The sequence below is a fragment of the Sus scrofa genome, chromosome 13, assembly GCF_054392235.1.
Source record: "Sus scrofa isolate SSC_HxYL_T2T_F1_AM1 chromosome 13, Sscrofa_HxYL_maternal_Yorkshire_Landrace_v2.0, whole genome shotgun sequence".
NCBI lineage: Eukaryota > Metazoa > Chordata > Mammalia > Artiodactyla > Suidae > Sus > Sus scrofa.
In genome coordinates this window covers 101430229-101443774 of record NC_139395.1, presented here as the reverse complement: position 1 = coordinate 101443774, position 13546 = coordinate 101430229, and the positions used below count along the sequence as shown (strand labels likewise).

Below are 13546 nucleotides of genomic sequence, written 5' to 3'. Positions count from 1 at the left end.
ATTCAGATTAGATTTGTTTCCTAAACTGCACAATTTTTAGGTTCAGAAGCTTTGAAAGCCAACCATGAATATATGTTGTGATGAGTGGAAAAAGATATGAAAAGACCCGTTTCAAGAAGAGAAGGTAGGAGGAGACTATGCATGAAGTCTGAGGGTCATTAACAATAACAAAAGTGATGAAGCTCTTCCTTAAAAATTAGCAGGTCCACACTTAGAGAAGCTTTGTTGCTCTTATAGAGCACTTACCAGGTAGTCAGAAAAGAAAACCATGCCTCTTCACCACCACCTGACACTCTCATATCTCTTCTTTCCTATTCCTCCACCTCTTACCAGCCTCTCCAACTGACAAACAGAGGTTCAAGAGCATGGTTCCTGCCACTGAGTGTCAAATACATCTGCACAGTAGAGGAAAAAAGCCTGTTCATGAAAACTAGTAAACATTGAATCAAGTCACTTTAAAATAAATATAATTTAATTTTTAAAATTTCACATTACCTATCAAAGTGAAAGCAATTCAATCAAAAATATTCTAAGAAGATGTAGTTAGAGGCATTTTGTTGAAATGTCCTATTTCAAATGTCAGCATGGGAAAGAGTGGTAAAAATCCTTGGTAACCACTCTATCACTAGACATTATTACCTGCTCTGGGCCCCCTTTTTTTTGGGAATTGGACACCTACCATCCATTTACATTTCATTTAAAGGGAACCAGCTTTTATATAAGATGATCACCCACCTCTCTCCATAGCTGCTTGGTTCAAGGACCATTCTCTACCATGTGAACTCAGAAGCAGAAAAAGCTAGGCTATAATTAGAAAACAAATGTAACACACAGAGATGAAGAGGAAAAGATATAGAGAAAATACATTTATTGGTTCCAATATACTATTGCTAGAAGCAGTAATTAATTTCTGAGCCCTTATCAGAACAATTAAGTCAGAGTCTCTGTAGGTAGGGCCTGGATTTTAGAAAAATTTCTCCCGACTCAGGTGCAGATGGGATTGTGAGTCATGGTTCTAGACAGATGCCAAGGCTCCAGTTCATCTCCTATGTGGAGCTTAGAAGATACCCTAGTATCTGCCCAGTAAATTACTCTTATCTAATAATAATTTCTCTGCCAAAATTTTAGAACACATCATGGTCCTGCAGAGAGAGAGAGAAAATATATAACATTCTAATGCACTGTCACATTTTTAATAAGTTAGTTCAAAAATATATTTGTCCTATATCTATAGTGTGATTCTTTTGATGAGGATTTTTTTAAAAAAACAAGGGAAGGAGTTCCCGTGATGGGTTAAAAACCCAACTAGTATCCAGGAGAATGCAGATTCCATCCCTGGCCCTTGCTCAGTGGGTTAAGGATCCAGCATTGCCACAAGCTGCGGCTTAGGTCAAGGATACAGCTTGGATCTGGCTTTGCTATGATTGTGGCATAGGTTGGCAGCTGAAGTTCCAGTTTGACCCCCTAGCCTGGGAACTTCCAAATGCCACAGGTGCGGCCCTAAGAAAAAAAAAAAAAAAGGAAAGACCTGTAGACCTATATAGACTTATATGAATATGCAAAATCTACATAAATGAATTCATTTAGTAGGAGTCTGAGTTTCAGGCCCAAGATATAATATGAAATAAATACATAAGGATTGTAAAAGTTTTCATAAATATGTTCAAGAACTTAAAAAGATGGTTATAATAGAGAAATATGGAGAATGTCAACAAAGACATGGAAGATGTAATAAAGAATGAGACAGAAATAATAGAAATGGACAGTGTAATATCTGAAATGGAAAATTTACTAGAGAGGCTTAACAGCAGATCAAAATAAAGATTAATAACTTGAAAAGAGACTCAGAAAATATGCAGTTCTAAGAAAAGAGTGAAAGAATGAAAATACCATCAAAGTTTCATTGATCTGTAGGACAATAACTAGAGTTCTCTCACATATTCAGTTGGATTCCTAGAAATAAGAGAAAGAATGAAACAGAAGTTTAAAAGAAAAATGGCTGAAATGTAATTAAATTTGGAGAAAAATGTTAAGTGGCATATCCACGAAGCTCAGAGAACCTCAAATACAAAAAAAAAAAAAAAAGAGAGAGAGAGAGAGAGAGAGAAAAGCATATATTACAGACTAACTGCAAGAAAGCCAAAGATCTAACAATATCTTAAAATCAGTGATAGCCTACTTGCTATCAGATGAAAATGGAAGTCTCGGGATGTCTTAAAATTGGGGGAAATAAAATAGAGCATTGCCAATCCACAATTTTATATTTAGAAAAGATGATTCTCAAAAATGAAAGCAAAATAAATATATTTTCACATTAATAAAAGCCGAGAGAACTCATTGCCAGCAGATCTGCACTTGAAGATCTCCAAAGAGAAATTCTTCAGCCCAAGGAGAGGTGACTATAAAACTCAAATGTCCAAGAAGTAAGTGCACATGGAAATGTGTATAAGTGGGTAAATATAAGAGCTACCTTTTTTTCCTCAATACCTATAAAAGAGAACTATTCTAAGCTGAAATCATAACAATGAATATGGAGTTTATACCTTATATCCACATAAAATATGTGACATCAATGACATAAAGAACTTAGGAACTGAAACCCATTGTTGCAAATGTCTTAATTTTGTACTCAGTGATATAGTATTAACTCTAAGGGCACTGTGACAATATAAGAGCAACCTGTTAAGCATAACAAACATAAAAAGATGCAGGTAAAAAATACTTAAAAAAAGATGCGGTTGTTATAACCTGACTTATTTTTTTTCATTTTTTGTTTTATTGAAGTTAGTTGATTTATAATGTTGTGATAATTTCTGCTGTACAACAAAGTGACTGAGTTATACAGGTACAGACATCCATTGTTTTTCAGATTCTTTCTCACATAGACCATCACAAAACATTGGGTAGTTTCATGTGCTATACAACAGGTTCCGGTTGGCTAGTCATTCCATATACCACAGTGTGTATATGCCAATCCCAAGATACCACAGCTCACGGCAACATCAGATCCTTAACCCACTGAGTGAGGCCAGGGATCAAACCCACAAAGGTGGCTGTGTGTATGTGAGGGTGGAAGGTAAAATCTCTATATCACCTGACCTATTCAAGTTGGAACAGCATCAGACCCTGACTTTAAGAAAGACGAGTCGGCAAGTTTGGATCGGCATTGCTTTGGTGCCTATTTCCTGTTTTATTCTTTAACACACTATTTCTACATTTAAAAAATATCCTGTGCAATTTCTAAGGAAAAATACAATGTGATTTTTAAAATTTATTTTTATGTATATACTGACAAATAGCATGCATACAAAGGAAAATGGAAAACTCCAAAACTCCATTCTTATCCATCTTCCTCTATTCAAACTTCTCTCACAGGGGCACTCTTCAGAGATTAATCGGATTTATTTCTGTAAAGTTCTGATTCTCTATAAAGTTAAGGACCTCTAGATTCTCCCAGTTCCTGTCACTATGCAAGTAAGCAGAACCCTATGGGGCCCTTCCAGGACAGACACCACCTCCCCACTCTCACCCCCGCCATTGTCCTCCGCCTGTCTCTTGTCTACAGAAAAATTTTGGCCTCCTAGGTGTTCACCGAGTTCCGAAGAATAAATTCTATTACACAAGTGAGAAAATACAGAAAGGAAAACAATCAAGCAAGACAAAATAATAATAGTTCGGTCAATTGAATAAAGCCAAGTACATTTAGTTCCTTCTCAACAGCCATAGAATATCCTGAGCCATAGTCTCTGAACTGTTTTGCAGCTACTGAAACCCCCCCCAGATGGAAGAAGTTAACTAAAGGCTGCCCACAAGTGCAGACCCCAGGCCAGTTGGAACCAGAAGAGTGATGTTGACTTCCTGTTATACTTCACAACCAACCAATCAGAAGAATGTCAAGGAGCTGATCACACACCCTACAACCTATCTCCCTGACCCTGTCTTTAAAACGCTTTGCCTAAAAGCCATTGGGGAGGTCACGTCTGTTAAGCCTGAGCTGCCTAGACTCCTTCCTTGATGCCCTCCAAGAAATGCTGCCCTCTCCTTTAACACAACCCCTTGTTAGTACTTTGGCTTTACTGCTGGTAGGCAACCTGACCCAAGTTTGGTTTGATAACAGATGAATTGTGTTTTTCCCCACGGACTACAGACCTGAACCCCACAGGGTTGAAAACAATACTTGTGCCTAACAACAATAATTAACAAGTGGAATTTTCTCCCAATGTCAAAAACATGGGCAACCCTGCTTCCCCAGCCCTCTTCCTGGCATCCCTCCCTTAACTCCCTCCCTCACTGCAAACATCAAATTGGCCTCCTCCAATCCTGTGTAAAGGGAAAACAAATGCCTGGGCCCTAAGCCCTAGTGTTTCCAGCCAGCTTGGCAACACCAGAGCCAATTCAAGCCAAGGGTCTGAGGAGCAGCAGGTGCAGAGGTGGGACAGGTGCAAATTAACAGGATTCTAAAGAGTGGTGTCTGCTCCTTTCCCTGCTCCTTAATCTCTCCCATCCGCAGCCTGCCACAGAGGCTCTAGAAAGTGCCTCTCTGATTAGAGGCAACGGCCAACTTGCTCTTATCTTTCTCTTTACCTCATAAGAAAGCACTAACAACTTGTTTTTCTTCATTTCCAGTCCCCTAGGTTTGTCATTTGGAAGCTGCTCCAGCGATGGCGTGCGCCTGCCAGGACCGCGGACAAACGGCGGCGGCGAGCCCGCAGCATGCGGGCGGGGCCGGGAGGCAGTGGGCGGGGCCGGGAGGCGGTGCCCGGTGAGGGTCCCCGACCGCGGGACCACGCCCCCTGACACCTCGCGGCTCTATTTTGGTTTCAATTTAAAAATCCTCATCCTTCTCCCGGTCTACGCCCTGCCCCTTCCCTTTCTCTTTACTCCACGGAAAAAATCAGACCCCAGCCCTGCCGTCGCTAGTGCCGGAGGCGGGCAAGCTGGGCTGAGTGGGGCCCGGGCGGGCAGGGAGCGAGGTCCCTTGACCTCCACCCCGTGCAGCATACTCAGGTGGTTCACGAAGTTTCGGAGAACACAGGAGGTGTCCATCTCCGACGCTTGGTGGTGCTCGGTCCCTCTGGATCTGAAGTCTGGGGCCCATGCCCATGAGAGGGAGACTGTGCTAGGGGAGACCTTTCCACCCCTACAGAAGCGCTCTCTGGAAAACCCTTCCCCTCGTCTTCTGGCCAGAAGGGGCTGCCTCTGCACAGCTCTGGGGACCCCGGCCAGGCTGACTCGCAGGTAAAAGGGTTTGTAATAGCTTCTTGACTTGCCTACTGTGCAGTAGGGCAGGTGTTACAGGAGAGAACTCATCTCTCACTTTAGCACTCAGGCTGGGGGATGTAATTATTTCGAAGTGCATTTGCAAAAAAAAAAAATAAAATTTATGCTTTCTAGACTTGTACTAGGTTGACTTCCTACTTACTTGAAAATAAATCAGTATTTTTTTCTTTTTACAGCTGCACCCACAGCGTATGTAAGTTCCCAGGAGAGGACCCAGCGTTATCCCTGTGAGGATGTGGATTCCATCCCTGTTCTAGCCCAGTGGATTGGGGACCTAGCATCCCCATGGCTGTGGTGTAAGGCTGCAGCTGTAGCATCACTTTGACCTCTGTCTCAGGAACTTCCAGATGCCACATGTGCAGATGTGAAAAAAAAAAGTATTAAACTGTAAGAGGAAACACTCTTAGGGACACGTATAAAAATATATAAAATGTGTATATGCATATTATCTGTGAAAACATACCTTTTTTCTACCTAAATAAATATATGAATTAGATATGATCTTAAAATTGTTTTGGTTTGTTTTTCAAATTCCATTGTTTAGTTTATGTGAAAAAACAAACACTTAAGAATAGCTAGGGAGTTTTCAGAAAAGAAACTTCAGATAATAAAAAGCATTACAAAGCTATAGTGATTAAAAGACAGTGGCATAGACCTAGAACCAGATAGGTTAATGAAATTGAAAATCTGAGACCCAAGAATAAAAAGAAAGCTGGCATTTTAGATGGGGGAGTTGAGGTAAAGAGGAACATTTAACAGATCATACTTGGACAACAGGATATTTATTTGGGAAAACTAATAATAAAGCTGGAATTTTTCTTAAGTTTAAGCTGTACAGCATAATGATTTGACTTTCATATGTGAAATGATTACCACAAGTTTTGTGAACATCCACCATTTCATATATACAAAATTAAACAGAAAAAAATATTTTTCTTTGTGATAACAACCCTTAGGATTTACTTTAACAACTTTCAGATATGAATTACTGCAATGTTACCATATTTATCATGTACATTATATCTGTAGCACTTGTTATATGTGGAAGTTTGTACCTCTTTATTACCTTCATCCAATTCTCCCTCTTGTCACCCCCACTGCCCCAGCCTCTGAGAATCACAGTTTGATCTTTCTCTGAGTTTGTTTGCTTGTTTTTGAAGTATAATTGACTTTATAACACTATGTGATTTCCTAGTACACACCATAGTGATTCAGTATTTCTATACATTTGAAAATTATCACCATGATAAATCTAGTTACCATCTATTTACATTTTTAATGTTCACTTTATCATTGGAATTTATCCTACAATACATCTTCCCAAGTGGGCAAATAAAAGTCTGTTTTCACAGTTGTTCACAGTAGGATCATTTGTAATATTAAAAAAATTGGAAACAATTTTATATCCATTGAATAGGAATTGGTCACAACCACATGTGGAATATTGTATAGTTAAACCATTATGTAGTTCTGAGTGTTCTAACTTACCATATCCAAAGTACTTTATAAATTAAAACAAAAACAAGCAAAATTCGCCTTGTCCTGTGTCTCAACTTGCTCTTTTGTTTCTGCTCTTTACTGTATAATATATACAGTTTCTATATATATAGGAACTATCATTTGTGTTTCAGTAATATATGTTGTAAGATATTGTTTTATGAATACATACAAAGAGAAGGCTCTATCTTTCCGTACTATGTAAATTATGAGTATCTATATTCTTTTTTTTTTTTTTTTTTTTTTTTTTGTCTTGTTGTTGTTGTTGCTATTTCTTGGGCCGCTCCCGTGGCATATGGAGGTTTCCGGGCTAGGGGTTGAATTGGAGCTGTAGCCACCGGCCTACACCAGAGCCACAGCAACACGGGATCCGAGCCGCGTCTGCAACCTACACCACAGCTCACGGCAACGCCGGATCGTTAACCCACTGAGCAAGGGCAGGGATCAAACCCACAACCTCATGGTTCCTAGTCGGATTCGTTAACCACTGCGCCACGACGGGAACTCCTATATTCTTTTATATATTTCTATAATGTATACATGTTTATAAAGAAAAAATATTTCTGGTGTAATTGGAAAAACTAAAAGATCCTGATACTTTTTCAGCAGTATTTTATATAAAATGATTCCTTACTGGATATTTTAGTCATGATTCTCTATTAAGAAAATATATTCCCTTACATAAGGTTTTTTGTTTTTTTTTACTGTCCATATAGTCATAGCTCAGTGGTGGGGGGATAAAATGATTCTAGGACCCCACCCCAACAGATACTAAAATTCTGGATGCTCAAGTCCCTTATATAAACTGGCATAGTACAATCAGCCCTACCTATCCCTGGGTTTCTTATATGGAGGGCCAACCATACACAATGCAAACACACACAAAACACATTTTCTGTTAAATATTTATCTTCTTTTAGCTTCTTTTTAAACACAACATCTCCCAATTTGAACTTTAGATTCCTGCCCTTCCCAGCCCCCAGCACTCCAGTCCCCAACATTTTCCCACCAACTTCCTCTCTAGTTCAGTTAATGGCATCACCATCAACGCAGGTGCCCTGGCTTAAAAAGTAAAACTCCTTCTTGACTCCTCTCTTTACTTAGTCCATCAGAGACTCCTGTAGGTTCTGCCTCCAAACTTCGTTATGCATCTGACCACATCTGACCCTCTGTTGTGTCACCTTCCTATAATCTGAACCCACATCAGCTCTCACCTGGATCACTGCTGCCATCCCTCCCTCATTGCTGCTTCTCCTGCCCTGTCAAGATGAAGCTTAAATCAGATGTGATCACTCCGCTGATTAAAGTCCTCCAAAGACTTCCCACCTGCAACTACAACAGATTCCAAACATTTTGCCTTGAGATTCAACAGCAGTCTCATTCCTACTTCTTACCTTGACTCTCTCCTTCCCTTATGTCCCAGTCACACCTGACTACTTTCTCTCCCTTAAATATGAAGCTCAGGGCTTTTGCACTGACTCTCTTGTTTTTCTAGATCTCTCTTCCCACATTTTCAGTATGATGCCTCTTTTCATAGTTCAGATAGCTGAAAGGTCACCTCCTGAGCGAGGCCTTGCCTGACCCTCCTGGAACTCCCCAGCCATGTTTTTAAACATTTTATTCTGTTTCCTTCATAGCTGTACTATCTGAATTTAATCTTAAATATTTGTTGATATGTTTAACTCCATTAGAATATAATCTCCAGAAAAGTGTCCATTGGTATTGTCAGCATTTATAGTAGTGCCTGGTACATAATAGGTGCTCGGAAAATACTGACTTAATGAAGGAAATAATGAAAAGCAGCTGGGGTCAAAAATCATAAAACTTGTTATATGTGCCAATAAGGAATAATGGTATATATTATATATGTTTGTGTGAACATAAAGCATTAAAATGGTTTATTTTTCAGTACTAGAATTCTTAAAAAATATCAGCAGTCGGGTCTTTTGTGAACATATTTTATTTTGCCTCATTTTATTTATTTTTCTTTATTTTTTTCCACTGTACAGCATGAGGACCAAGTTACACATACATGTATACATAATTCTTCCTCCCATTGTTGTATTGCACTGTAAGTATCTAGACATATTTCTCAATGCTACACAGCAGGATCTCACTGTAATCCACTGCAAGAGCAATAGTTTGCATCCATTAACCTCAGGCTCCCAATCCCTCCCACTCCCTCCCTCTGCCTCCCTCTCCCCCCCTCTCCCCCCCAACCCCCCTCATCCCCCTCTTCCCCCCAGGCAGCCACAAGTCCATTATCCAAGTCTATGATTTTCTTTTCTGTGGAAATGTTCATTTGTGCCATATATTAGATTCCAGATATGTTATATCATGTGGTATTTGTATTTATCTTTCTGACTTATTTCACTCAGTATGAGAATCTCTAGTTCCATCCATGTTGCTACAAATGGCATTATTTTGTTCTTTTTTATGGCTGAGTAGTATTCCATTGTGTATATATACCACATCTTCCTAATCCAATTGTCTGTCGATGGACATTTGGGTTGTTTCCATGGACTTCCCATGTGGCTCACAACATAACTACTCCACGTTGCTTCTACAGTGGCTGTGCCTCGACCCCTAGCCTGGGAACTTCCATATGCCTTATTTTAAATGTGAATTATATGATAGTTTTAGGAATACTTTGAGTTTATTTCATTTTAAAATTGTTTTTGTGTTTTAACACTTGGATACTATGTCTATTCATTTATGAATAGAACATTACTGTCTTCCTGTATTTGGCACAGAAAGAACTAAAGGAAATTTATATTGATCATATTTAAAGAAAGATACTTAAAATACATAGGAAGATTAGATAAAGAAAAAAAGAGTAGGAAAGAAGTCTGACAAGAGATGATAGTAATAAAAAGCTTACCTAGACAGAGGAGATCTGAAAAGTGGGCCCTGAGTATTCTGGTTACTGACTTGAGGAGGGACACACCACATTTATGGGACTTGGGTTTTCTATGACATAAAAGTCAACCAGTTCTGGAGTTCCCATAGTGGCTCAGTGGTTAATGAATCTGACTAGGGACCATGAGGTTGCGGGTTTGATCCCTGACCTTGCTCAGTGGTTTAAGGATCTGGCATTGCCATGAGCTGTGGTGTAGGTCGCAGACACGGCTCGGATCCTGTGTTGCTGTGGCTCTGGTGTAGGCCAGCAGCTACAGCTCCTATTCCACCCCTAGCCTGGGAACCTCCATATGCCATGGGAGCAGCCCAAAAAATGGCAAAAAAGACAAAAAAAAAAAAAAAGTCAACCAGTTCTTTCAGAAATGCTGAACTATTCCTGATACTAAGGCCAGGAGAAAATGTCTCCAATCTCAGTGAAAGAATACGGTGTAACATGAAGGGTGACCTCAACACCTTCCTTTCAGTAATTATGGTGACCTAGATTGGTTTAGGAAGAATAAGTCAAAATAGAGTCACCAGTGAAGTAAACTAAGTCACCTCTAAGTGAACTATGTGTGGCACAGTGCTTTTTAAACTATTAAGTATGTATGCTGCTTTGTTTTGAACTTAGACACAGTCACTTTCTGAAAATAACAGGGCTTCCTTTTCCCCTTTGCCTCATGTATATACATTGTTGTTTGCATCTGATCCAGTTTAATCCCAAATTATTGGGTCAGCTTCTGCTAAATCCAAGGTCTTGACAATGCTATATTATATAGTCACTACCATTTCACAATATTTCAGTGTATTTCAACATTATTTAGCTTTATTTTTATTTTTTTAATTTTTATTGAAGTATTGGAGTTCCCATTGTGGCTTAGTGAAAATGAATCTGACTAGCATCCATGAGGATGCAGGTTCCATCCCTGGCCTCGCCCAGCAGATTAAGGATCCTGCATTGCCATGAGCTGTGGTGCAGTCCGCAGATGTGGCCCAGAAACGGCGTTGCTGTGGCTGTGGCATAGGCCGGCAGCTACAGCTCCAATTCAACACCTAGCCTAGGAATCTCCATGTGCCACAAGTGCGGCCCTAAAAAGACAAAAAAAAAAAAAAAAGTTTTATTGAAGTATAGTTGACTTACAATGTTGTAGTAACATCTGCTATGCAAGAAAGTGCTTCAGCTATACATGTACACACATCCATTCTTTTTCAAATTCTTTCTCCACATAGATTATCACAGAACACTGAGCAGAAGTCTCTGTGCCATACGGCAGTTCCCCAGAGGTATATCATTCCATATACCTCAGTGTACATATGCCAGATATAATTCTCATACATAAAATATACCATTTGAGGTATGCAGTTCAGTGTTTTTTAGTATTTCCACAAGGTTGTTCCACCATCACTACTATTTAAATCCAGAACATTTTCACCACCTCACATTAACAATCACTCCACATTTTGTCCTTCCCCTGGCAACCACTGATTTACTTATATCTGTATAGTGTTAGGAATAACTTAAGAGTTTATTGGGTACCCTTTGTAGTTGACCAGAGTTAAGTTACTTACATAAATAATTTATTATTTTTCTTTTGAGAAGATGAAAATGATAAGCATCATTTCCCTAGTTTCTTATTTTAGAAGTAAAATAATACATCAATTAGGTAAATTAATGACAACTCAATTAATTACTTTAAATATAGGAGAAGAGAGTAAAACAAATTTTGGAGAGAAGCATCTTCAGATTATATTTTTTAACAACTATAGATACTTCTCGGCCATATGGAGAGTCTCATATCTAAATGCTGGCAATTCTTCAAATTTTAAGCAGTCCTTTTGAAATGTTTATGGAAAGTTATCCCTGCTTCTCCAGTAAGTGTTGTGGGTCCTGCTTCCTTACTAGGAGGCTTCCTTTCCCAGGGAAGAGGGTGAAGTGCACCTTGTTACTTCTGGGCAGGAGTTCGAGCTCCCTGTTAGGGCTGCACTGATGCTGTCTTGGCGGGGGGTGGGTGGTGAGGGGGCATAGAAAGGAGATTATATTGCCGCTGCTTTTAAGAGCTGTGTAATAAAAGAAAAAGAAAATCTAAAGTCATAAATTAGCGGTACCCTCCAACTAATTCATGATTTTGAGTACTTTTATTAAATGTGTCACTTTCCTCAACTGTGATCGCTCTTATACTGACAAAAGTTAAAATATAACTCATCCTTTTTGGAGGAGAGCTGTGTGAGAACCAGATGATAAGTGTATAAACAAGTATCTGAGTCAGAGACAATACTGAATAGTCTTTAAGCCATCATTTTGAACTTAAAACGTGACTTCAAATCCCACTTTCACCACTTGATATCTACGTGAACTCGAACAATGATGATAGGGAATATAAAAAATAGAAATATACATAGTGCTGATTTTATGCCAGACCCTGTACTAAGCCTGCAGTAGCTTTATGAAGTAGGCATAGAGAGGCTAAGTCACTTAATCTCCTCAGCCTTAGTTTTTGCACTTGTAAAATCTCACAAGTTTTAAGAAGCTTAAATGATATCTTTTTGTTTTCTTTTTGGTTTCCTTTGCTGTACAAAAGCTTGTCAGTTTGATTAGGTCCCATTGGCTTATTTTTGCTTTTATTTCTGTTGCTTTGGGAGACTGACCTGAGAAGATATTCTTAAGGTTGATGTCAGAGAATGTTTTGCCTATGTTCTCTTCCAGGAGTTGGATGGTGTCCTGTCTTACATTTAAGTCTTTAAGCCATTTTGAGTTTATTTTCATGCATGGCCTGAGGGTGTGTTCTAGTTTCACTGATTTTCATGTAGCTGTCCAGGTTTCACAGTCATACTTGCTGAAAAGACTGTCTTTTTTCCCATTTTGTGTTCTTGCCTCCTTTGTCAAAAAATTAATTGACCATAGGCACCTGGGTTTATTTTTGGGTTCTCCATTCTGTTACATTGGTCAGAATGGGAGAAAATAGTTTCAAATGATGCAACCGACAAGGGCTTACTCTTTAGAATATATAAACAAATTATACAACTCAAAGCAAAAAAGCCAACAACCCAATTGAAAAATGGGCAAAAGACCTGAATAGACATTTCTCCAAGGACAATATAAGGTGGCCAACAAGCTCATGAAAGAGTGATCAACATCACTGATTATTAGAGAAATGCAAATCAAAACTACCACGAGATACCACCTCACAACAGTCAGAATGGTCATCACTAATAAGTCCACAAATAACAAATGCTGGAAGGGGTGTGGAGAAAAGGGAACCGTCTGCACTGTTGGTGGGAATATAAGCTGGTACAACCACTATGAAGAATAGTATGGAGGTACCTTAGAAAACTATACATAGAACCACCATATGACCCAGGAACCCCACTCTTGGGCATATATCTGGACAAACTTTCCTTAAAAAAAGACACATGCACCTGCATATTCATTGCAGCACTATTCACAATGGCCAAGACGTGGAAACAACCCGAATGTCCACCCACAGATGATTGGATTAGGAAGAAGTGGTATATATATGCAATGGAATACTACTAAGCCATAAAAAAGAACAAAATGCCATTTGCAGCAACATGGATGGAACGAGAGACTCTCATACTGAGTGTAGTAAGTCAGAAAGAGAAAGACAAATACCATATGATATCACTTATATCTGGAATCTAATATAAGGCACAAATAAACCTTTCCACAGAAAAGAAAATCATGGACTTGGAGAATAGATTTGTGGTTGCTGAGGGGGAGGGGGAGGAATTGGGGTGGATGGGGAGCTTGGGGTTAATAGATGCAGACTATTGCCTTTGGAATGGATTAGCAATGAGATCCTGCTGTGTAGCGCTTAGAACTATGTCTACTCACTTATGATGGAGCATGATA

At 39.2% G+C, this 13546-nt stretch overlaps 1 protein-coding gene across 1 annotated transcript in view; it reads left to right on the top strand.

Annotated features, from left to right (window-relative positions):
• LOC110256334 (uncharacterized) overlaps nucleotides 1–5659 on the top strand; it is a 48552-nt gene extending 42893 nt beyond the window's left edge. Inside the window, 2 exon segments of the mRNA XM_084989964.1 lie at nucleotides 4627–5238; nucleotides 5457–5659. Of these exon segments, the coding sequence (XP_084846090.1) occupies nucleotides 4627–5238; nucleotides 5457–5511 (667 nt within the window). The 3' untranslated portion in view covers nucleotides 5512–5659.
• Nucleotides 5660–13546: the final 7887 nt, after the last annotated feature.